The 27121-nt window shown below is 30.1% G+C and overlaps 3 protein-coding genes and 1 long non-coding RNA gene across 9 annotated transcripts; 2 read left to right on the top strand and 2 right to left on the bottom strand.

Annotated features, from left to right (window-relative positions):
• Positions 1 to 117: 117 nt before the first annotated feature.
• On the bottom strand, positions 118 to 26115 carry LOC117233863 (ATP-binding cassette sub-family G member 4-like). 4 transcript variants are annotated; one of them, XM_033494510.1, is made up of 12 exons: positions 25833 to 26115; positions 4927 to 5110; positions 4230 to 4353; positions 3735 to 3880; positions 3265 to 3388; positions 2971 to 3085; positions 2179 to 2307; positions 1950 to 2071; positions 1517 to 1685; positions 1167 to 1423; positions 788 to 921; positions 118 to 551 (listed from the first exon to the last, which is right to left on the bottom strand). In XM_033494510.1, exons 2-12 carry the CDS (start codon positions 5046 to 5048, stop codon positions 332 to 334), a joined length of 1662 nt encoding a protein of 553 aa, XP_033350401.1. In that variant the 5' UTR covers positions 5049 to 5110; positions 25833 to 26115; the 3' UTR covers positions 118 to 331. The 4 variants fall into 4 exon arrangements, with proteins under 4 accessions (XP_033350401.1, XP_033350400.1, XP_033350402.1 ...); XM_033494509.1 differs by lacking the exon at positions 25833 to 26115 and adding an exon at positions 10102 to 10344; XM_033494511.1 differs by lacking the exon at positions 25833 to 26115 and adding an exon at positions 5844 to 5863.
• LOC117233877 lies at positions 5997 to 9067 on the top strand. 3 transcript variants are annotated; one of them, XM_033494545.1, is made up of 3 exons: positions 6142 to 6414; positions 7722 to 7841; positions 7912 to 9067. In XM_033494545.1, exon 3 carries the CDS (start codon positions 8267 to 8269, stop codon positions 8717 to 8719), a length of 453 nt encoding a protein of 150 aa, XP_033350436.1. In that variant the 5' UTR covers positions 6142 to 6414; positions 7722 to 7841; positions 7912 to 8266; the 3' UTR covers positions 8720 to 9067. The 3 variants fall into 3 exon arrangements, 1 of the variants encoding a protein (XP_033350436.1); XR_004493429.1 differs by lacking the exons at positions 7722 to 7841; positions 7912 to 9067 and adding an exon at positions 6742 to 7712 and having other exon boundaries at positions 5997 to 6414; XR_004493430.1 differs by lacking the exons at positions 7722 to 7841; positions 7912 to 9067 and adding an exon at positions 6683 to 7712 and having other exon boundaries at positions 5997 to 6414.
• Positions 9617 to 10587, top strand: LOC117233880. Its single transcript, XR_004493433.1, has 2 exons — positions 9617 to 10157; positions 10237 to 10587. It is a non-coding gene; the product is annotated as an uncharacterized LOC117233880 (long non-coding RNA).
• On the bottom strand, positions 13380 to 16147 carry LOC117233745. Its single transcript, XM_033494304.1, has 2 exons — positions 16124 to 16147; positions 13380 to 14305 (listed from the first exon to the last, which is right to left on the bottom strand). Exons 1-2 carry the CDS (start codon positions 16145 to 16147, stop codon positions 13748 to 13750), a joined length of 582 nt encoding a protein of 193 aa, XP_033350195.1. The 3' UTR covers positions 13380 to 13747.
• Positions 26116 to 27121: the final 1006 nt, after the last annotated feature.

Genomic DNA, 27121 nt, shown 5'->3' with positions numbered 1-27121 from the left:
AATTAAACCGATAATTAAACCAGTTTAATAAAAATAATGTCTTTGGCTTAGTCAGAATTATACACATTTTTCAAGAATTCATAACCACCATATAAATGTATTTGTTTTTTAGAAACCGTATCAAAATTACTTAAGAACCAATTTTATATCTCTATAAAAATTACCCTGTATTGAGCAAAAAGTATTTGCAAAACTAGAGAAATAGTATAAATACATTCTTCGATTAACTTGCATATAACGTTCTATACAGTTAAATAGCGATCGTTTATCGCTTACGATACGAAACAAAATCGAAACAACAAGTTCGAAGATCACTTTGAACTTAATCGGTTTATCGTACAGACATGATCTTCCACTTAAGAAGAAAATACGCGGCACATCGCGTTAGTATAAGTATTATTATAAGCGCCACAATATCATTCCAAAACTGATTACCTTCCATCGCAATATCAGAAAGGAATTTTGCTGGATATCTGTAATGGCAGTACAAATTTTCGTTACTTTCGCAGAATAACACTGGTCTATCGAATCCATAAATTGCACCGATATATCTGTAAATTCACAAAGAAAATTAATTTAAACATTATGGAATAAATTAATATTTTTATAGAAAAGTTAATTTTTTCCAATTATTTCATAAAAAAACTTTTATGTTAAAAGATTTTAATAAAATATTAATATACAATAATGCAAAAGTAATGTTTTAGACCATTGGAACAAGGCTGCATTACTTTTGTTATCTTTAAAATTTGTGACATATTTAAAAATATAAAAAAAGGAATATTACCCTTCCAAACCATATCGCAAGAAACTTATATATGTACCCCACTTAAGGTAATTTGGTATATCACGTAATGTAACACCAAACCCAGCGAACATCATCAATGGCACGGTCAAAGTTGGTCCCACGAATGTTCCATTCTAAGATTTTAAGGAAATATGTTAAATATCTTCTAATTATGAAATGTCATTGGTACCATGAATGGCAAATTCATATTGTGAATTATACGACTATGAATATAACTATGAATATAATAGATAGAAAAAAGAAATAAATATTGTTTTACAGCACTTTATGCTTTGGGTATATTACATATTTTTGTATATTATTTTCTATAAATACATAAAAATCGGCAATTTAATTATAATTATTATGATATACTTACAATTACATTGCACACTGCCCCAATCATGAGACCAGCTCCCTGTGATATTAGAACGACTAACAAGCTAATCGCGAAAAACATGAAAAATCGTGACATTTCTAATGGTTGACACGTGAACAAATACGTTATCACCGTAAAAAGTAGACAACATATTATCGAAATCGGTAATTCGATGACAGTAATGGCCGTATAAAATGCTTTTAAACTGTACCATCTATTGAAATGTTCTTTTAATAGAATGCTCATTTGCACAGGAACTGAAAAAATATCAAAACCCTATTAAAAATCATATTTAAAAATTATCAAAAATTATAACAATTAATCGCTAAATTACGGACAGCTTTACGTACAAGTAACTACGGTAAGCATCATTGTGGTCATCAAATGATGTATAAGAATGGAAAACAAAAGATTATAATTATCTAACACTCTGGCACCGTCGGTTCCAGCTCCAACGAAGACCATACCAAGCATTAAACCAACGGCTATATTGACTATGATTCGTAAATATGTTAATGTCTGTAATAGAAAGATATCAATTTATTCGAAGAATAGTATTTATTCATCTATGATATTTCATTCAGTATAAGCTTATGAAAAATCATTCATCATAAAGAGAGAGATTATATGACTACATAATGAAATATTAATTACTACTACTTGTAGATTACTAAGGATAATCAGAAATAAACATCACATCCTAACAAATTATATTAATTAATGCATAATTAATAATTGTTTAAATTGATAATTTTATAGATTTTGCACTTTTATAATACTTACAGTATCTCTTTTAGACTTTATAAAACCTCTTTCAATCAGAATTTTAATCTGATGTATTAAAGAAGTCGCATGAAGACTACTTTTTCCATTTAAATTCACATGTTTCTTAATCGGATGCAACGCTGCAAAATGAAGAAATGAATGTCATTAAAAAAATCATTCTCGGCTTTGATTTAATTTATATATAATCTTATTAAAATAATGCAAATTTAACTCGTAATAGATATACCTCTCAAATTATTTGCAGTTACAAGACTATCAGCATTTTGGAACCATTGCGTACTCTTGCCGTTCTTTGAGCCCGATATTAACATCGCTATTTTGTCATCTCCATATTCACCGCAAGCCAACTCAATTACTAAAATAAAAAGCAATAAATGAAGTATATTGGTCAAAATATCTAATTTTCGAAAAATGAAACATTCTCATTTAGCGCGAAAACAATTTTCAAAAAACACCCAAAACGCAATATTTTATATCAGAAAATTAAACACTATATCTGATTAAATAAATAAAAAAATTATTTGCATAAAAAAATACAAATGTGTGTGTGTGACAGGAACTTACAGTCTAGGCAATTGCGACAGTACGAATATACATGATATTAGGTTGTCCGAAAAGTGTCTTTTACAGATACGTCTTTTACAACGACGCATCTTTATACAAACATGAAACCTAATCTGTCGAACGTTGTGATCTTTATTTTGATAGAACAAAATGAATCATACGTAATTCGATAAAATAATATAAAACGGAAAATGTTGTGCGTCCATTATTTCCTTATAAAACGAAAGAAACTTTTTGGACGATCTAATATAAATTCTAATAAAACGTAACAAGAATTGTTGGTCTATGTGAGACCATACTGGGAACCAGTGTACCGCTTTGTAACTGCCTATCTATATTAGTCTTCCATAAATATCTTAAACGAACGTTTCGACAATCTGAACATTTGTTATTTTTGGTCCAACTGATTTACAATCTCGCTATATCTCTCTATCCAACTATACGTCGTTCATACCGTAATCAGCTGGATTGTAGTATACAGGACATGGCAGTTTAACGTTTTCCAAATAGGAAACCAACTGGGTGGTTGCACCATGAAATAAACATTCTCCATTCGCCAGTACATAAACCTGCGATCATAAATACGAAAATAAAAATGAAGTCGACAGCCAGGCATACAAAACATAAAAGTCTACATCTTGAATGAAACATAAGAGATACGATCAAAATGCAGACATTCAAACTATGATTCAACACAGGCAACGAATAAATTGTACAAAAAAAACCTACGGCAAAAAGTACCTCGTACCAGATCAAACAACTGAAAAAGCGAGGCGCTAGGTTGATGTATCGTGCAGACGATCGTCCTTCCTTGCCGTGCGAGTAATTTCAACAAATTTACCACATGCATACACGATGAACTGTCCAGACCCCTGAAACGTTCACCATACTATATGACTACTGTTATCTCTATATATTATTATCATTAGATTGCATATGTTTATGCAATTATATAAGTGAAACTTAAACAGAGATTTGATTTAACTCATTAAGGACCAAATAACAATTTATCACAATGCTGTAAATATTTGAATAGCTTGTAGATGCGTTATAGTATATTATTATAAACAGAATTTAATAAAGTAAGGTTTTGATTTTGAAATTTTACAAATGACATGTTGCTGCAAGCGTTTGTTTTGAATATTTTATATATTTTTGCATATTACATGCATTCAGTACATTCGCATATTCAAATTTCCTATAAATACATATACTTACGTAGTCGGTTCATCGAGAAACATAACAGTCGGATTATTAACCAACTCCAAAGCGATGGATAGCCTCTTTCTTTGCCCGCCACTTAATTTTTCCGTTAGAGTATTCATATGCTCATATAGACCCAAGGTATTCAGGATGTCTTTAATCTAAAATATAATATATTACTTAAATACATAACTGTTATTGCATGACTTTATGAAGATGTTGACTATATTCATAACATTATAGTAAAAATTCATTAACTCATATTATATGCTTATAAGAAAACTTCTTAGATACTATAGATATAAAAACAGTTAAAGTTTAAAAAGCCAGGACTCGATATAAAAATCACCAATTTTTTCCAAATAAGTATACTACTATAATTTGAATGAATAATCGATCAAATGTATACTAGAAGCTTCTTGTTATATTTCCATAAGAAAATTTGCCAATGATACAAATATTTAAGAAATTTTAGCAATTGACCTCGAGTATAAGCATCTACATACGTACTATCGTTTCCTTCTCGTATCTAGGGGTACTAGTGGGCAGCTTGAGGTCAGCTGCGACAGTCATGTTCTCAGCGACTGTCAACAGAGCTTCTAAACGGTCATCTTGCGTGATGTATGTGCTACATCTATGGCGATCGCATGAAACATAACAAAACAGCGGTCAAAGATAAGAATACATAATACGAGCATAGAATTTAATTACAAGCCACATCGTTTGAATTCATTACCTACTGTCTATTCCATGTGTGACAAATATCTGATTAGTGACAAATGTACAAAATACTTCTGAATGATTATGAATCTTCTATTTGTAAATATAACGGAAATATAATAGAATATAATAAAAATAAGGAAAAGTAATGACAATTTATTTTATGAAATATTAGGGAACAGTAAACAAATTTTAAATAGTTAAAAAGTAATTTAAAGAAATAGGCTTCTAGATGTATAAAAGGATTTAAAAGTAAGAAGAAAGTGAGAATAATTTCAAAAGAATTATTATAATGAAAAACGTAATCTCAATTTATATACGTATACATTTTATGCATTGTTATATATTTATTATATAGTTATTATATACCAGACGATTTTTAAACGAATTCCATTAATTACCATAATGGTATTTAAGATAATCTATTCTTCGGTCACGTAGAGCGTTGTATTAGCATATTCATGATTTTGGACGACACAATGCTTACTTTCGAAAAGAATTCAAGTGTCGGACATGACCGTTGATGTAAATGTTTCCATCCATGCCAGTCGTCCTGAATCCCGACAGGATATCCAGCAAGGTCGACTTCCCTGCTCCGGATGGGCCCATTAAGGCGATTAAATGTTTCGCTGGAAGTCTTCCATTGATTCCGTGTAATATCTCCTTTTGGCCTGCAATATGTGTGTGATTAAAGTGATCACATATGTATGGATATAGATATATTGTGAATATAGGATACAATCGTTTGTTATTAATATTAAGAGATGCTGTTGTTTATAAGAGTCAAGAAATATATTTTCTTGAACTATATTTTTATTAAATTTTTTAATATTCATAATATTACAATACTAATTCTATAAAATATGATTATCAACGATTGACATTAAGCGATTATTTGCGAAGGTTATTTTTCCAATTTCGAAAAATCGATCTAATTTACATTTTCTGAAAATTTGTATTGTATTTTTTTAAGGATTTTTACAGACTTTGTAAATTTTTAAGAATCTCAATTATGCGGACTTTAAGGACTTTCCGATTAATTAATGCAATACTACTATATTGGTTATTAACTATAAACAACGAGTTACATATTTGCATACTGTACAAATAAAAAGATCTGTCAGCGCACTGATTTCCATGTGTATCTCTATAAAGATGAATGTGACAAAGTTCACATACGCGTAGTTTTTCTCTAGTTAAATATGCATGTCACTTGGCATGTGCGACCCTATATCATTAAACGTTGAATGTCTTGTTGATTATTCAATACAAACAAGTAATAAGGTCATAGCATTATCATCAAAATAGAGATTGGGAAAGACCTAAGAGGAGGTAAGATGATCGACTATTGACAGAAATGTGAGATATCAATTTACTCTCAGAATTAGAAGATGATTATCTTACTAGATGGTGGCCAGTGGCTCGATCATTGCGTGTTTATATGTAAGAACTAGAAATAGGAGTGTGAAGATAATACCGGGTATTCACCAGAAAACTAAGTTATGTTTCCACTGAAGCAAAGAGGAACCTTTTGCCATTTTACGCTGCTGCATGTTCCAAAATATTTACAAGCAATGCTTATAGATATATTTTATCCATGTTAAAACAACATAGTCTGAGGAGCCTTCGGGTCTTACTTCGATTTAAAGGTTATTTGTTGTTAACAACACTTATATATTGAATACACTTATACGTTTATTTTGTTGCTACGAAACAGGCAACAAGCGACGACTTTTTTAAGAAACATGCAACAGCAATAAAAACTTTCTTGGCGTTGCTTCAGTGGAAACAGGGCTTAAGCTATGCTATGTTATGGAAACCTTCAATAATTACCAGAATTTCAGGACCCAGGTTCTGCAATTATGGAGGAGCAGAAATGATTCTATTCCAGAAAACTGAGATCTTAGACGAGCGGAACGTAGAAAAGGACAACACGAGTGAAAGAGAAAAAGGGACTGAGAGTTTGAAGTGTTTGGTAACGTATAAAAACTTTCTTACCGTTGATTGTTGATCAAGGAAGCTTCTACCAATATGTTTGTTACATTTTGCTGATTAAAATGACACCAAACACGATATTTTCGAATTTGGAGCATATTTACTTATTTAATAAATGATAACCATATTAATTCGTAAATATAATTCATGTGTTTGGTCTCGTTTTAATCAGAAAGATGTCATAAATATGTTAGTAAAAGTTTGATTTTAAAAAAGTCAAAAATAAAACAGTTTCACTGCTGAATTAGTACCTATATACATCGCCTGAGCGATATATGATATTGGATCATATTACACTACTCGACAGGGCCGGCGCAAAGCAGGTTCAGCGCGTTCGTCGGAACACGGCCCCACGTTTTGAGAGGTCCCGCGGTCTACGAAAATTACCCAATTAAAAAACACCGATTTTGATTAACTTTTTACAGAATAATGATACCATTAAGATGCAAGACATTTTTTTAGTAGCAATGATTCAGTTTAATGGAGTGACGAAAATTATTAAAGTTCAGTGTAACTCCATAAAGTCCTCATATCCTGGAAACTACTTTAGATAAAAAAATCTAGGCGCTTTCAGAGAAATGTACTTTTTAGAGAAATTAAACTACATGAATAGTTTTTTGCAAAAGTCATACATGATTACAAATTTTGTACTTTCATTGAATCTTTTGCCCCTTAAAAGCGAATTATGGATTGGAAAAAAAAATTACTTGGATTTGTTTAAAAAACTGCTTAAAGAAATAGAGATAACGCTCCCCAATTTTTGGAAGTCTGTCGACGAGTCGCAGCTCCTACGAACTTGCATAGAAATTGGGCATAGTAACGCCTAACATTTATTAGTGGTTGTGTGTCACTCGCCGTGTTGCGGTTCATATGTTTTACACAAAAATGCATCAGGCCATTGCATTGCTTCGATACTGAGCATTGGTCAATCTCACGACACGTAGCAAGGATTGTGATCGTTACGTTTTGGTAAATTTAAGACGACGAATATTTTCAAAGTTACATTGTGGTATAATACATTTTCAAAACGTTTGATTTCTGGTAAGTACTTTTTTTCAATTATTTCCCCTCTTTTAAGTTAAAATCAACCCTAACTGAAATCGCGTCGCAAAAAAACTTATGGCAGTCATACAAATGAAATCCAATACATATAACTAGTTGAGAATTTGTATTCGTTATTATTAAATATATAGTTCATTCTATCTTGCAGTAAATGTTTTTTGGCACACGATTTTATTCACTTTTGTAGCAGACAAAATTTTATACACGGAAATATGTTCTTTTAAGAACCGCTATGGCTAGCAGGGCTAGAGATCGTGGACGGAAATACTTAAGTGGGGCTGAAAAACTGAAACGGAAGAAGCAGCGAGACGAGTATATCAAACAGCAAACAAACAACATCTTGAGGTATGTAATTGAAACCACTAGTCATTCAAGACAGCCAAATGAAGGTAAAAAACATACGGCAATGAATTAGATCCCTTTGGAAGAGGAAGATCAAGAGTTGAATACACCTGTGAAGGAAAATAAAGAATACATCAACGAAACTAAATTGGACGAAAATGAAAACAATAGAAAAACGAGCGATTGTGAAACTCATCAAGAAAAAGATATTGAAAATATGGAAATTGAAGCACAAAAAGAAGAAAACAGAAATTTCGATGCAATAAGAAGAGCAAAATATTATTCCATTTATATAGCCATGGAGAGCAATATTATCGGCTGTTCTTCGTTATGTCAATATAACAGACGAGGAGGTTGAAATCAAGGAACATTTTATCAAATTTGAAATAGTTCACGATACAAGAGGAAAAGGACTATCTGAAACTATCATGCTCATTCTGGATCAGTTGGGAATAAAAATATCCGACTGTCGCAGACAAGGATATGATAACGGTGCCGATATGAGGGGAATATATCAAGGAGTACAAGCAAATATATTACGTGTAAATCCTAAAGCGTTTTACGTACCATGCGGTAGTCACAACTTGAATTTGTTATTGGGAGATATAGCAAAATCATCAACCCAAGCACTACATTTTTTTGGTGCTTTACAAAAGATTTACACGATATTTGCAGCATTGACATCGCGTTGGGATGTTGTAAAAAGACACGTTGAAAAAGTTACGCCTAAACCATTATCAGAAACTAGGTGGGAATGTCGTTTTGATAGTGTAAAGGCTATTCGATTTCATGTTCGCCTGAACAATAAATTGACAATTGAGATTTTGTATATGGTGCGCAAGATAAATGAATTTGAATTTATTGCCAGTCTTATCACTTGATACGAAATATTATTAAACGTATTCTTTTTAACGTCTTAACGTATTCTTTGCGGAATACTGAAATGAAAGATTTAGCAAAACAAATGATCGCAGCAAATATGAAGTTGCAAAGGAAATGGACATAACACCAGATTTCAAATCATCATACAGGGGTAAAAAACAAAAATTATTCGATTATGAATCAACGACAAAGAATACTTCCGTGTACATTACTTTTTAAAAATAATAAATACGCGCTAGTATCCTTTAAAAGTAGATTCGAATTATATACAGATCACCAAAATATTTCTGGTTTTCTATACATGAATGAGATTGGAAATTTAGATAATAAATATTTATTAAAGTGTTGTCAAGACCTTTATTTATATTTGGAAGAAGATTTCGACGGAACTGAAATATTGGAAAAAATTAAGATGTTCCGGTCAATAACACAAACCAATTATTCGGCTTTAGATTCGATGAATTATATCGTAAAGAACCATCTCTCGGAAGCATACCCAAATTTATTAATCGCATTACAAATTATGTTAACGACGCCGTGGTTTCCGTGGTAACCGTGGTTTCAGCAGAACGTAGTTTCTCGCAATTGAAACTAATAAAAACCAAGTTGAAACTAATAAAAACCAAACCAAGAGAGATTTTTATCTCTGGCTATTCTATTAATAGAAAATGAAGTAGCAAATTCAATCGATGATGTTATCAAAGATTTGGCGTCGAAAAAAGCGAGAAAAATTATTTAATATTATTATTGGATTGTATTATTATTTAATATTCATCTTACAAAAAATATATAATATGTAACAGCATTTGTAAACAAAATTGTAAAATTTAAGTGTAGGATTTGAATGTGTATTCAGGCCCCGTAAAATTTTTGAACCGGCCCGGCAAAATGTCACGCCGGCCCTGCTACTCGATCGCGGCGAGCCATCGAAGCTTCACGGTGCGTCAAGAGGAACCTCCCCCCGTGGTGGAGATGACGACCATGCAATTAGAGAACAAGAAGTTTATGTCTGCGGTTATCAAAGGTTTCTTCTACTACGATTAACAATATTTTTCGAAAGATATATATATGTGAAATCGTTTCCACCACAGCTAAACTAAACTGTACTATTAGCTGTGCTATTAGTTTAGCTTTTGGTAGATACATATATACATATATTGAAACAAATATTTTTAAACATAACACATCATAGCATAATTAAACTTAGCTTTCCAATGAATCTTCGGCTTTAAAGGAACCAAAACAATCTGTGTATCCTCTTAATACTTCAATTTATGATTTCACTATATTCCACCAATCAAGAATACATGACGTCAAGGAAGTGACACAGATAAATCAAAAATGGAACAAGGAAATATCGAAACACTGAGGCTATTCTAACCTTTCTTACAACCCAGTGACACGGTATACTTGATGTTCTCGAACATAATATCGACGGTATCCACTGCGTTGCTTTCCATGAAACATCTTCCATCCTCAACATGTGCATTTTCTACCTTTTTCTCTGTCTGCTTAGGCATAGTGTAAACCTTCGTGTCGACTGCATTCGTCTCCTGGCCATTGCTCATCTCGTGCATCAGTACTTCCATCGTCGAGTATTTTGAGCGAGCTAATTGCTCGCCGATTAGTTGAACATAGACAAGCAAACACCATAAAACTGCAGTCAGAAAAATGGGATATGATCAATACAGAAAGGAACATAAACAAACAGAAAGATATTTATCATCAATTATTTCTATATCTAGCGTTCCAATTAAAAAATTTGAAATTTACCGCCATCTTAATATTATGATAACCGATGACAACATTTGTACTTAATATACATTTCTGCGCAAAATTGTTAGAATATATTGTATTTTTAATACAGTTTCGATATTTAATTTAATGTATCTTAATCATGAACTTAAAATATTATAATATATTATAATTTATATTTTATAGCATAAATTTTATAAATTTTAATATACTGCTACCTTATTTCCCCTGTCAAATAAAATATCTAATTAAATAGTAATCCTTTGCATGCTTTAATAATTACATAGTTAACCTTTATATACCGACTTTGAAAAATAAGCAAGTATCAATGTTCGACGTGTATTTTTCTTTTTTCTTTTATGTATGTTTACCAATTACTTCAGAACGATGGCTGGACCAATCGGGATAATTCTTTGTGCATCTTATAGGATATGTTAGAGGGTATGCAGTATGGGATTCAGCTATCGGAATCAAACATTTTGCATGTTCTAGAGATTGTCCAAAGAATTTGTTGTTCCAATGTACCATTGTTCCAATATTCTAGTCTACCAATTTCATTTTGAAGTTGCGTTGATAAATTTTATTGATATATTCCGTTGCAATATATTTAGTATGCTGTTTAATAAGTAAATGGATAACGTAATCGTTGTTGCATATATATCTAAATCAAATATAAATAAAATAGAAATTACTTTATACCTTTAGCGGTTTTTAAAATCGGTAATATCTTTTAACAACAAATTTTTTATTTCAGTTTACAGTTAAACAAATGTTATAACTGTATTAAGACTTTTGACCAGGACTCTATACATACATACATATATGCATATATACATGTATATATTCGTTTATCTACTTACGTATTTCTGTAATTATTTATAACTTCTATTTTTTTTATTTTTACAACACATATTCAGAATTCAGAAATTTTTCGACAAATGTAACAAAAACTAAGTAGTTTGCTAATTGACATGAAAGTTATGCTCGAAACTAATTGATCGCCATAGTTTTAATTAGGAACGAAAACATGTCTATATATCTAACTAAGATGTATACAATATTCTAATAATATCCTTCAAATTACGTGATATGACTCAATCCATGGAGTCTTTTATTCATTCCAGGAAATGTCTATTACACACATCTTGCTGTTCTGAATTTAAAAATGTAATATTTTAACATAAGAATTCCCTCCTACTTGGAATTAATTAACTGTATCCCCAATGCCTTCCTACTTCCTCATCCCCTCTCTGATCCTTGTACACACCCATATTCTTTTCTTTCTGTCTGTTCTTTATTTCTCATTTTTTAAATCTTTTTTCTATGCAAACTGCAGAAGCGATATTTTTTTGCATAAGACAAATTTAAATTGTAAAAGATTGTAATAAAATATCGTTGTACAAGACACAAAGTGAGGGTATAAAAAATGATGATTGAAACCCAAACGAACGATTATCATGAAAACAGGTTATCTTGTACAATAATCTTATATGACTTATATGACTTGTGAAATAATCATACAAGTGCCATCCAAATATATTATCTCTGCTATTTCTTAAACAATGTGTAAATTAACACGCAACAGGCACAGATATCATGAGATTTTGGGTCGCAGTTAAGATAGTTTGGATTAAATATCCGAATTCCAAGATTATAATTCATATTATGGATCTGCTCTCTGTAGCTCTCGATCTATGGAAAAAAAGCTGAAGAATACCCTAAGAATATCAAAGACCCTTATAATGATTAAAGCACCAAACAACTATCTTGCAATTAATCGAATCGTCACTTTATCTAAAATGATGAGCGTCATAGGAAAATATCGATTCCGAAACGAACTATAGTACAATTCAAAATTATATTAACTGCTTGATTAACACTATGTTTACGGGCGTTTCTTATATACCTATCCCTACGAGCACCCGTCAAATTGACGGATAAACGAAAATACGCATTTTCTTTAAAAAAATCAATTTGTTCAAATTAAGTCTTAATTGAACAATATTAGGCTCCACGTTTAAATAAATTGTTAATAAGTAAAAAGTCTTTTTTGAAAAATTATCACGGAAATGATAACAATAATATTAACGATATAGGGTAATCATATTTATTGAGTACGTTTTTTACAAACATACTGAATTTTGTTTGTGCATTTTCCGCATACGATCTTTTTGCAATATACAGGGTGGTTGGTAACTGGTGGTACGCGAAAAAACAAGTCGAAAATATAGAATAAAATTTTTTTTAATTTTTTTTAATTTTTTTAAAAATCTACAGTGAGATCCGTTATAACGAGACGTGATAAAGTGCACGCGTACCGAGCGAAAATTCAAAATCGATTTTCTTGAAAACAAAGCCTCGAACGAAAAATTTTTATTCTACATTTTCGACTTCTTTTTTCGTGTAGAATCACCCCCTTTCCGTTTGTACCACCAGTTACTAACCACCCTGTATACAACAATTATTGCTTCTATTTTTTTTTGCAATAGGCTACTTGGCAACTTTTTCGCACTTCTGACGTTAAAGGTGACAGAAATGAAGCGTCTGATCTTTGACAAAATATGAACTCCTTTCTGGATATTTTCGATCCGGTGCATTCTTCACATAATATCCACGCGTTTATCGCTGCCAAATCTAAAATATTGAAAGGAGGGACCATCGGAAACTCCCTGCTTTCACACCATATTTGCGTGCCATTTGGTCAATGACGTCCTCATCAAACTTTGTTTTATTATAAAAAGCAATGGTTTCTGGAACACGTTTATAATTGTCTTCTACTTGTATACCTGTATGTTTGGTGCTTAGAAGGACTTTTACGTTAGGTTTACTTTTATACACAGTAAGCGTGCAGTTTTCTGATTTATATAAATTCGTGGAAAACGATGTCATCTTGTCCTTTTTCCCCTTGAGCATCGAGTTTCACATTTCCCCATATAAGGGAAACCATTCGAAATATATTTTGTTTGGACGTCAACTGCTAACCAAAACTTAATGCCAAATTTATGAGGCTTATTCGGTATATATTGCGTAAACCTGCATCGGGCTTTCGTTGGAAATAATTGTTCATCTATTAAGATATTTTCATATGGCTTGTAACAAGCCTGGCTATTACTTATAAATCTGTTCCGTATTTCGGATATCAGCGCAAATTTATCTGTTTGTAATCTTTAGGAGGCTCTCAATGATCTTGCTTCATATGCGCCTCGGGCATATGGAATTCCTAGAAAATTACGCAACTCAGCAACTGTGATTGTCCAGTCTTTTTTCAAAACTCAATGCGCCTCGGTTACAGTGCAATCTTTTATGTGTTCCATTATGTGTCTGCCAGTTATCAATTCGAAAGCACTAGTTACACAACCCGACATAATACTTCTCTTAGCATAGCCAGTAGGCCCTGCGATATCCTTGAATATCATACGAACGGGCGTCCTACCCCTAGATCCGCCTGCTTTCAGTTTTATGCACTGTGTTCCGTCAATTGCAATTTCAGTTTCACCTGTTACATTTTGGGATGTGCTTGGAATGCTCGTCCTTTCATCCTCGGAGTCAGAACTAGAAAGAATGCGCATCCTTTTCTTGTTACGACACATTTTCAAGAAATGTTCCTCTTTACTATCCGAAGATCCTTCTATCTCTCCACTTTCAATGTATTTAGAACTTTCACTGTCAGCTTCGCTTTGGCCTAATTCATACTGATCTTCTTTGGAGGTATCCTCAGAACAATCTTCATTGATGTTGACAATTTTGTTCATTATCTTACTATATCTGTTGGATCTACTCGCGATTGCTAGAAAAGGGGAATTGGTGAAAATAAGAAAATACAGAAATGTCTACAATAACTGAAACTTTTGCACACTGTCTTTGAAAAACGGATCGTTTATGAAATCAGCTAACCCGTCAATTTCACGAGTTTCGTAGAGATAGGTATACTACGTATAGATTTCAAAAATAAGAAAGCCTAGGAAAAAATAATTATGCGCATAAATTCTTTAGATGAAATGATTAATTTACGACGCAAAATGGATAAAATTAATTACTTCATTTCGAAGTTCGAAATCCGTCAAATTGACGGGTCCCGTATACCTAGTGTTAAATGAATTCAATGATTTATTATAGATATAAGGTACTTAATTTGCATTTAACATGGGTCACCTGATTCTAAGAACTTCCCAAAAAGAGAAACATGCTTTCTTTAATGAAAGTAACATTAAAATATAACTAAATTAATGGATATTTATATGTATATGTATGTCATTATAATAGTTGCACAAAAAAGTTTGTATTTTAATATCATGCAGAAATAATACTTTTTAACTTGCCTTCACTAAAAAATTTTACTTTACTTAACTCACCTCTCGAAACCTGTTATATGCTTTCAAACATGATAATCAACTGCATTTGATAACAAATTTCTAATTGAATCTCAAGTGTAAACATACTTGTTTTTAGCTTCGGAAGAGATATATTATACTGCAGCCGATTAATTTCATAATATTCAACAGAAATAGAGAATGAAATAATAAAACAAACGTATTGTAATAATTTAAAAAATTAACATTTTTTAATATATAAAATATGCAACAGTTTCATATTATTTTGGATATACAGCTCTGCTTTTGAAAACGTGACTTTAAATTGAAGAATGTAACTTGCAGTTTATATAAACATATAAGTTATATATACATATGTTATACGCACATACATAGATTATTTAAACGTCAGATAGCAAATCTTCAAATAAAAAAGACATTTATATGCTGTTACGTACAGTTTGGTCTAAAACACAAAGACCAGTAATAGACGACTACTTCCGGAAGCCACAGGAAGTTACCACGGATATCTACTTGAATTTATTATTCTCACGATAAAAGATATAACCGGTTTTTATCACACAAGTATTTAATATTTATCATCGAAAGAGTGACGTTTTTTTGTATACATTACCATTCACTTTGCTTGTAATTAATTTCATTTCCAAAGATAAAATTATAAAAGTATTATAAAGATATTAAAAATTGTATTAAAAAGCAATTTAAGTATGCGTGGATCACGATAATGCTCATCGATCAGTCAGCATTTTAAATAATATTAATAAGGCGGCGAACATATATGGACATTCATATTCTTATAAAGATAAGTAAGGAAATGGAATTTATGTAGAAAAGTTTAGATACCAAATATTACAGCATGTACTATTAAACAAGTACTTTGGAAATTTTATATAATTCTGCATATTAGACGCATTCTATACGTTTTTTTATCTTCAAATATTACCTAAACGCATAAAAATCCGCAGACCATTAACTACTCTGCCTAAACACAAATTGATCTTTGTTACGAGTATAGGTTAAATCGCGCGGAACATTTGCTAGTGAAGTTTGACATGATTTAACGAAAACCAAACGGAAAGTCGACGTTGATCCCAGATTAGATTAGATTAATCGTTCTATGACTACAAAGTGATTCAGAAATAAGTGATAAAACTTAGTATTCTAATACTATCTCTAAGAATAAAATAAGTGATATGAACATGAATTACTATTGCAAATACTTCAGCATCCAGTTTTAGCTGACTCACTCAATTCTGTTCGAGTGTACAAGAAATTCCGGCATTTGCATTGCATCACATAGTCGTGATTAACATATACAGACAAAGATTCTGTCACAACCATATTTTTTAATTTCCGCGAATTATTTAATTACATTAGCAACAGTGTATTATGGTTACCTTACAATTATAAGCAACGCCTCGTCGATACATTTCATGTGAAATAAGTCTATAGTATCGTAAGTAAAGGAAATGGTTTTGAAGGAATAGACAATTTTCTTGAAAAAAAAGCAAAGTTAGAAAACCTTTAATTTCGATAAAATAACGGTTATTTATGGATTGTTAATAACACACGTTGAATGATCAAATGTCGGTCTAAAGGACAGAAAAACAGAATATTCTGCATTATGACGCGTATTCATTTAAAAAAATAATAAAAATAGACACAGCTTATTGAGAAGTGCTTATTAAAAATAATTGAAGTTTAAATTCCAATAATGACCATTACAAGTTCGATACGTGAACTTCGATTAGTCATTAAATTTATTGCAGAAAATAAGCACATTGATTAAAACAATTTATTCGTTTCTTTATATCGGTTGTATATCTTTCTAATCTTGTTTTTATCTCTTTATTAATTATTTTCAAATTGATTTATTTCTGATAATAGTATTTGTCTGATAATAGTATTAATAATAGTATTATGTCTGATAATAGTACTTCAGACTGTCCATAAACAATCATTACTTACATACATATAAATATTATACAAAATATATACATGACGAACAAGAAAGCAATTCATATGCACGTATACATATGACATCGTTAAGAAGGAATCGACGACATTGAAACATTTGATCGCTAAGCAAACTTCCTCAAAGAGAACAAAGTGGTTTATCTCTTCTGGCGATAACTCTAATCTTGTTTATAGTATTAACAACAATCATTGTTTCAGAAGTTAAAGCTGAACTCTGGTAACGTCTACTTATCTGTTTTACTTGGAGCTCTAATGATTTTAAAAGCTAACCAATCAGAATGTAAAATTACCTAACCTATATCGTTAGTAATTGATAATTGAAAACGAGAGAAAAGAGGTTTAACAAAGGTTATCTTAGGATTATAAATTTTCCTACAATTACAATGCAGATACTTTTTACTATAAGTTTAACATATTAAAAATGTAACAATAAAAGTAATAAATTAACTCCTTCTGCACAGAAAGTTTATCATTTGTATGCAAACGATGCATTTCCGAGACAATAGTCATAAATTATAATGATTGGTCGAAGTACATCGCAAATCTAATCGCACAAAATGAATCAACAATGAAAGTCCAGTGGAGAGATCGTTAAAGATCCAAGCCGGTCGTTGTTTACGTGGAATGGCATAAATTCAAGTTCACATTTATTATTCCTGAGACGATATCAATATACAGCGATCTATCTTGCATATTGATTTCTTTGTCAATCAGTTTCCTTGATAACCTGTGTACACGTTTCGAATGTTCTTAGAAATTGCTCTTAGTTAATGTCAGTGATCAACGATGATGTAAATTGCAAACAAGTCACTCTATTTACACACGTATCGATATACGTCATAAAGAGTCATACATAAAGCTATAAAACTCTAACCTCCAAATGTAAAACTTTATAGATAGTCGTATATTAACACTACATTTATCAAAAAGTTACAATTATGCAATTTTTAATATATTTTTCTTTTTTCGATTATGGCTATTTCTAATTGTAATTACATTACATCGAACAATAACCTATAAAAAAATATAATCATATATTTACAAATTTAAAACGTATATAAAGCATTTAAAAGTAACGTAAAGAAACAAATTTGTATGAACGTTTTCGTTATACAATTTGAATTGGCATCCCAGTTTCCCTTCTTACGAGAATTTATCGACCGCGCTGTGAAATGATCATTATTTATGATTGCTTTCTACAAAGATTTACACAATGTTATATTTATTACATGTATTGTACTTTCGTTGGGGTTATCAAAACGTTAAGGAAGACTCTGAAGCTATCCATCTAATAATGTACCTATCTTTGTGCTGACTTTCTTTGTAATTGCAAAACAACATTGCAGTGTTTATTAGATCATCATATTGATTATTTACATGACTCCTGCGACAAAATTTTGTGCAAACTTAATAGAAAAGATAATGATTGTAGAGCAAAGATCAATTCAACGTAAGAAAACAAAAGTTGCCTGCTCGCGTTCCTCGAAAGAAAGAAAGATGACTAACATAGAATATCTACAAACATATGTGTATAATCATGCGATGAGTAAGTTTGATAGTATTACTTCGGACTTTGTACGCGGATGTCAAATTTGCCGATAAATCGTATAATTAATCATGTAACTTTGGATAATTCAGATTTTAAATAGAAATAAATACATTAGATACTTTAATTTTACATACGTTACGTTAGAGAGTTATAATTAAATCTAACAAGAATTTATGAACTTGTTAACGCCTCTACATATATAAGTATACATATATAGCATGAACAATCAGAGCTCTTGTGCAATGATTTACTAACTATTAATATTAATAAATTAAGAAGTTACAAGTAGATCTTTTATAAACTTCGTAAAATGACTAGATAATTTATAATTTCTAAATTTACTTGTAAAATTTAATTCCATTATTCAATTAATTGATATCATGCAAGAACATTTATTGACAGTTTGGAATAAACATCTTGTAACTTCTAGGTATCTTTTACGTTTTCAGAATGGTTCAAATTTCACCAATATAATTACATATAACGTTCATCTCAGTACAGTATTAATAAAATTCAAAATATTTTATATCGTATATATTAAACAATACATATACAGTGTATGTATATGAATATATATAAAAATGTTCTATATATGTTCAAAAGCATTTTTGCGTCACTGTGCATACTTTTATCTTCCATTTATCTCTGACCTTTTTTTTAACTTATTATATAATGTGTATTATAAGAAGACCTATTTATTTACATATGGCCTATATTATAAGAAAAATTATCATAGAAATCTAAAACGAAGGGCGAACAACAAACAAACCGCGATCTCCCTCATTTTGGATGGATCATGAGTCAAGGTTCATTAAAGAATGTACAATTTAGAAATAAATGAATATTCATGTTGCTATCAATCAGTTTAGCATCAACGATGTTAACTATGATTGTTTCAAAAACAACCTTTGAAGTTTCCATTAACTATTCATTGAGAGATTGATTAATTGGCAACCAGTGATATCGTATTATGTAAGCATAAACAGGTACGTGTAATTTTTCTCACCGGTCGATAAAAAAACTGTAATTGATATTGAAAAAATATACATTGGTCATATACTTATGTAAAGTGTAAATTATTTTATAAGATAAGCATTCTCTTTCTCTTCAGTCACATGATTGGACGATATCGAAAGTTAAAGATAACGTGATATAGAGATTGGAATTTTAAGTTTAGAAATACTTCAAACCTAATCCAGACTAAAAAAAGCAGCTTCAAATATCCTTTTATGGATACTCAAATTTATTATATAAAAAAAAGCAACGAAACCAGCAATAGGGAAAATTTATTTCAAATGATTCATTTGAAATTTGTGTTTCAGTGGGAATGAAATTCCAAAATATTTTATATAACACATACAGTACACAATAATGTATAATGTTATCATCAATGTATAAGACAAGTATAAGTCAGTGTTTTTGGCTACGAAATATGCTTCTTAACTTTCTTAAGTTTTATCTATACGAGGTATCTATACTAACAAAATTGGCCTTAGTTTCTCTTTTAGAGAAGCTTCAGTCATCCTGTTTTCAAGGACACCAGATACATAAATACCAAAATGCTACAATAACTCACGAAAAATGTTCTTTCACTTTTTTTGTAGCTTAAATACATATACAATTTATTTAACCAAATTGTTTAACAGAAGATTCCTTTAGAAGATACTCACGCTTATAAATCTTTAATGATATTGTAAATAATTATACCAAACTACTAATATTTTATTCCTTCGAATAAATATCTCTCTGTTAACTTTATCAAGCAAGGAAATAAACTTCATACTTCCATTATTTTATCTCTGCAACATATTCTTGTAGGAAACGTCATCGACACGATAAAGCTTGACAATTACGAAAAATATATGATTTTCCAGAATTCATTTAGATTGTATGCCACTTATAAATGCTTCTTCACTGATAATACCGAGTGATTAATAACATCGTAACAGCATGCGTGCACTACGCACAAAGTTCAATCGGTCATTTTACGCAAATTGCTATGGCATATAAATATCAATACATATTCTTTAATTAATTTCGACTTTGATACGTGATTCAACAATCACCTGACTTGTTTGAAATGTTTTTAAAAAGAGCGCGGATTTTTATGCATTTATAATAAATTTAAAGCTTTAAAAATCCGCAAATTGTATATACGAATAAGTACACAAAAATATATAAAATATTGAAAGCAAAGTACTTTTATAATCGTTAATGGATGAAAGAAATTTTTATGTAGGTTCCATTTCTTTAATTTTATTCGCAGAAATATGAAATTGCATAAAAATACGAAATCTACTTAGAAGAAATCGACTCGAATGAAGTTACATTAGAACTTAAAGATTTGCTATTCTTTGGTACCTCCCACAGTCAAAGAAGAAACATCCAAATTCAGTAATAAGTTAACAATCACAAAAACCCTGCTAGTTACTCAATTACTTGACACGACGGATCAGATCCGCAGGGTAAACATTACCCTTTAGATTTAAGCACTAGATTCAACTAGAATGAAACACACGATAAACACTTATTAAACACGACATAGTACCACGCCATAGTAATACGCCAGAAACATTTACTTATAATTCTCAATGAGAATTGATTGTAAAATTCATGCAAATAAAAAAAAATTCTTTGGTACCTATTTCTTTATTCTTCTAAACATCAGGATAATGAAGAAAGGTTAACGTAGAAAAATTTCATTTAAGATTTATTTCTCAAGTTACGAAACAATTTTATTAAAATCACATTTTATTAATATCGCCTATATCTTTTAACATTCTGTAGATAAAAAGTGAGGTTAACTTCATTTCAAAAAATTACTAGAATAAAAATGTAAGTTAATTTACAAAGAAGTGTAGCCAATTATTTTAAAAAGTAAGCAATATTAAATATAATAAGAGGTTATAATCGTTAATGGATGAAAGAAATTTCTATGTAGATTCCATTTCTTTAATTTTATTCACAGAAATATGAAATTGCATAAAAATACGAGATCTACTTAGAAGAAGTCGACTCAAATAAAGTTACATTGTAACTTAAAGATTTGCTATTCTTTGGTACCTCCCACAGTCAAAGAAGAAACATCCAAATTCAGTAATAAGTTAACAACCACAAAAACCCTGCTAGTTACTCAATTACTTGACACGACGGATCAGATCCGCAGGGTAAACATTACCCTTTAGATTTAAGCACTAGATTCAACTAGAATGAAACACACGATAAACACTTATTAAACACGACTTAGTACCACGCCATAGTAATACGCCAGAAACATTTACTTATAATTCTCAATGAGAATTGATTGTAAAATTCATGCAAATAAAAAAAAAATTCTTTGGTACCTATTTCTTTATTCTCTTAAACATCAGGATAATGAAGAAAGGTTAACGTAGAAAAATTTCATTTAAGATTTATTTCTCAAGTTACGAAACAATTTTATTAGAATCACATTTTATTCGATAACGCCTATATCTTTTAACATCCTGTAGATAAAAAGTGAGGTTAACTTCATTTCAAAAAATTACTAAACTAAAAATGTAAGTTAATTTACAAAGAAGTTTGGCCAATTATTTTAAAAAGTAAGCAATATTAAATCGGAAAGGGAGTGATTCTATGCGAAAAAAGAAGTCGAAAATATAGAATAAAAATTTTTCGTTTGAGGCTTTGTTTTCGAGAAAATCGACTTTGAATTTTCGCTCGGTACGCGTGCACTTTATCACGTCTCGTTATAACGGATCTCACTGTAGATTTTTAAAAAAATTAAAAAAAAAAATTTTTTTTTAAATTTGTGTTCTATATTTTCGACTTCTTTTTTTTTGCGTAGAATCACCCCCTTTCCGCTTGTACCACCAGTTACCAACCACCCTGTATATTAATGAATTCTTTGATATCTCTTAGACCGGGTTAGATTTCAACTTAGGTTTAATTTAGAAACGATACCCAAACAAGTGTGTAGAACATAATTCAGGATATTATCATACTCAATCTCTAAAGGAGCGAATTTAAATTTGAACATGAATAATATAACCGTTCTTGTTAAGTTGCAATATTTCTTTTTGACACAGTTGTCCTTTAAAAATCCGTAGAAGTATTTTAACGATTTTTTGTTTAATTTTTCCCTCAAAGGGATAAAAGAGAAAAGAGATTTTTCACTCGATAGAGTATGCTTCCCCTGTGGTCCCTTAATGAAGGGCTTTTTAAAAGCCAATCCATATATTCATAAACATTAAGCTAAGAAACTCAAAAATGTTAAATATAATAAGAAAGCAGGCTTTAAAGAAACAGAAGGGAGAAGACCAACTAGGTAGAGAAGAATAATCCTTTCTAAAATATGCAAATTTCAATTTCTTGCCGTCGTTGCTAAATTTAAAGCAGACAAATTAACTTCGTACGAAGTTACGTGTTAAATGTCGATACTTAATACATACATCAACAAAGAAAATGTTTATTCTCGATGAAAGTACATGTACGTTCTTTCATGTAGTTATACAATTTTCACTAGAGAAGTTTTGACTTCTATTAACAAGTACGACTGGCTGTGCGTCCAAATGTATGGATAAATATGAGTATTCTGTGAATAATTCTTTGTTCTTAGATTCTTTCATATTTTAATTATTTTTCCATGCTTCAGAGCGAGATCTTTCAAGAACATTTAAAAATAGTCGACAACTTTTAAGAATATTACATTCCATTAAATAGATCGTCGTGTAATTGAAAATTTATATAATTTATTTACGTTGAATTTGGCGCCAACTGCAAAAGATTTAAATTCATATATATATTTAAGAAAAAATTATTTTCCATTTTTAAGTGCCTTCAGTCCCTTCTCGTTTCCTTTAGAAGTCGGTTTTATTCTTTTTTTTTTCAATTTTAAGAAATACCAGATTTGATTTGAATACTTACATTGATTTGGATTGTAATACCGTGTTTGACTTGATTTTCAATTTGGATTTTTTTTCTATTTCTTCAATAAATATTATATTTCAAATTTTACTTTGTCGTTCTTTGCATGAATACGTTTTGGTTTATTGAAGCTGTACATACAATATGTCCATTTTATTTGGCAACATATAAATATTTCGAAAACTATGGACGATACAAAAAATATTTAAAACAAATGTTCGCTTTCGAGAGGAACATGTCATGCTAATATTTATTTTACCTTGCATCTGTCTTGAAAAGTGAAGGCCACGGTTAAAATGGGAATTATATTTTTTTATTCCATATTCTTGTATTCAATGTATGTATACTCTTATATTTTATGGACTACGTAAATTAAGGAATTTTTAAATTTCAAGTAAGTATAAGTATACTAGTATAAGAAAAGTTTCTATGACGACAAAAATGAATATGTCGATCACTGCACGCGCTGGATGCAGTTTCGTCGTTCGAAATCTGAGATCGAGACGATTTCGTGCAATTTCTAACTTCCTCGAAAGGTGCGAAGAAGTAGGACAAAACCGACAAGTCAGGAAGAGTTTGACTCACTTTGCCTTCTACGAGCCTCTGATGAATAGTTTGTTTCGCTTTGAACAGTATTTAACTATATCAATATTTCTGCATATTTCTAGCAATTTAATATAGCTATAAAAACAATTTTCTTAACTGATGAAAATACTGAATTAATTTCGTAAATGAATAGTTTTCAAATTTACTAACTTGTACAATAGCTTCTTTTCTTACAATAAACAAGAATATGTATGTACTTATGAGGAAGAGAAAGAACTATCAAATTGAGTACCTACTATTATATAAGATTTTACAGTGAAAGTTCCGAATCTCAACTCATGATATACAATCGTCTTTGCCTTCAAATAAACCAAATAAGTATTTCCTTATATCTCTTATCCTATCTAATAAATATTTATAAACATTTTCTTAAACAAAATACAATATTGAAGAATATAAATGATACGAATAACATACATGTATAGCAAAAATAAAACGTCAAATGAATCAAATATATCCTTATATATATAATAAATATTTATAAATGCTCCCTTTACTTTCCAGATAATTGTCAATCTTTCTCACTTCTTCCGTTAATCAAACAAGATACAAAAAGTATATACATAACAAAGACAAAACTCCAAATGAGTCAAATGTTTCTTGATATTTCACTTTCCAAATAAATTTCAATCACACCTTCTCCTCACACTACTCGTAATTAAATGAAGTACAAAAAAATTGAAGATCTTAGAAAAAGATCTCCTTTAGTAAATATGTTTTCAAACAAATTTTTCATAATGAATCGTGAGTCATATAGACAACAGCATATTTCTAAAAAAAAAAAAAATGTTCATATTACTTTTCTAATTAACACATTGGCACTGGCACTATGAATTATATATTGTACTTTGTCCTGGGTGCTGCAATAAAAATACACTACTATCAACATACCATACATACATTGATAGATAAATAACATTTAATTTTTGCAAAATATTACATTTAACCCTCTTATAATACGGTATTCTGAAATATACATGATTCTTCTATACATACATATATATATATATACGGTATATACGGTACGTTATGCAGCATAGTATGCTATGATACTGCGTTATACGAAAGTTGACTGTATATTGTATTTGCGCACTTTTTCTCTGACAATGTTATCCAAGCCACTCATACCGTTGAACATATTTTAGTCCGTGCTACTTATCATTTTATTGTAAAAAGTTTAGTAAAACATGAAACATAATCATTATGATCGTCAACGAGTTATTAACTTTTTCAAGTTCCAGTAATATGCAAATAACACTAACTTTACATAACGCACACTCTTATAAAAGTTTCTGGTCAGATAAATTTTTCATTTTATATCTCCAACACGCTATTTTAATAATTTTAAGTAATAATTTACAATTATGTAGCACTGTTTATGTATTATACTGTTTTCTTTTACTTATCATACTTTTTTACCAATATTATTTTAATGTTACTTATATATTTACTTTTATAATATTATACTTTTATACTCATAGTATACTTTTATAATATTAATACTTTTTACTTATATTTATAATTCGCTTTTTATCTAAACTTGTAATAGGCGAAAGTCTAACATAAGAATGATAATAACAAATAATAACAATATCGATATTATTTCAAATTCATCTAGATTTCACTTTAAGAATACAAAGTTGAAAATTTATCTGGAAATTTTTGTACGCCACAAGATTATTAATTTATAGATTATGTATGACATCGGCTTAAATATGGCACGTGAACTATAAAAATTCCAAAATTATAAAAAGTATTTCATAATAATTCATATTTCACAATGTAAATACAGGTATTGTACGAACATTGCTTGTTAATATACATTATTGTAGAAAATAGAAATCAGATACGTAACAATCATGTTAACTGTGATAATCGATTAAATGAGAAAAACAATATAAGACATGCTTTATCAGGTTCAAATCATATATTGTCATCTTATAAGAAATGCTTTACAAAACTGATAATAAAATAAAGATATGCACTTACAGGAATGAGAGTATGAAAGATACACGAATTTCTTGCTTGTCAGCTTTCACTGAGTAACTTTAGTACACCAGCTTCATTTCACGTGTAATTTGGTGGTCAGCTTGAAACACGTGGGTTTAAGAAGACGGGTATAACACAAACTTATGACTATAAGAACCGAAACAAATGTGTCAGAGACAAAACCATTATAGGACATTCGTTACAACAGCGTAGAGCACATACATGAAAATGCAAGCGCGTACTGCTTGCTTACTGCTTACTACCGCCGAATGCCGCTGATCGACTCTCATGTTCTCCCTTTACTGCCTTCCCCTATCATGTTTTTATTCCCCTCTACATATTCGCCCGCCGATCAGGAGTCTATCACGCCCCCTCTCTTTTTCTATTTCACGCAACGATTCTCAAGTAGGTACTTCATGTTCGTTTACTCAATACTTGTTTTTTACCAGCGCTTTGTTTTATAGAAAACGAAGATGAATATTTGCGTTTTAATTAATTATTGATTATTTAGTATAAATTATTTATTCACTTTATTAAAAATTTTTAATAGACAAGTTTTTGTATTATTTATTTATTAATTAAAAGTAAATTTATATATATATATATAAAATAAAATATATAGTTGTAAAAAGCGGAGAGAGTATAGTTTGTATATTGTAAATGTATATAGAATAAGGTAGTTTAAGTCAACGTAAAGAAATGACAGTTGATGTAGTTTGTAAGGAAAGATATGTAATCGGATGTCTTGTAACCTCATTGAGGAATCGACAAATGTAAAGAAAACTATACTGTAGAAGACTATAAAGAAGACATATATAGATGTCTATTAAAATTAAATAATCTGTGAAACTAATACAAATTGTCTATTCACTGCCCCTAAAATTTGATCGTGAAATGCTCAACATTTTCTATGAGACAGAGAAAATTTTATTAATTTTTTATTATTGTTTCTTATTTTTTTATTTATATTATACATGCCAGAAATATATTTTCTATAAACGTATTTCACAATTAATATAAATTTTTTGTTCTTTGTATCTATGATCAAATCATGAGCTAATATCCATTCTTATATATTAATTAATAGGATTAAATGTTTTAATTTGTATAATTTTATCATAATGCCACTTTTACGAGATCATGATGTTTTAACTGTTTTCTTCTGCTTCTTTCTCACATAAATTAATACAATGACTATAGTATAAAATCTATAATATAAAACCTAGTAAACAACGGAATTTATATTATAAACTTGCATTATCATACTACAAATATATAATTACTCAATA

Source organism: Bombus vosnesenskii, unplaced genomic scaffold (assembly GCF_011952255.1).
Source record: "Bombus vosnesenskii isolate JDL3184/JDL3185 unplaced genomic scaffold, Bvos_JDL3184-5_v1.1 scf7180000013299, whole genome shotgun sequence".
In the NCBI taxonomy this organism is placed as follows: domain Eukaryota; kingdom Metazoa; phylum Arthropoda; class Insecta; order Hymenoptera; family Apidae; genus Bombus; species Bombus vosnesenskii.
The sequence above is the reverse complement of the archived record's forward strand: the minus strand, read 5'-3'. Positions and strand labels throughout refer to the sequence as shown.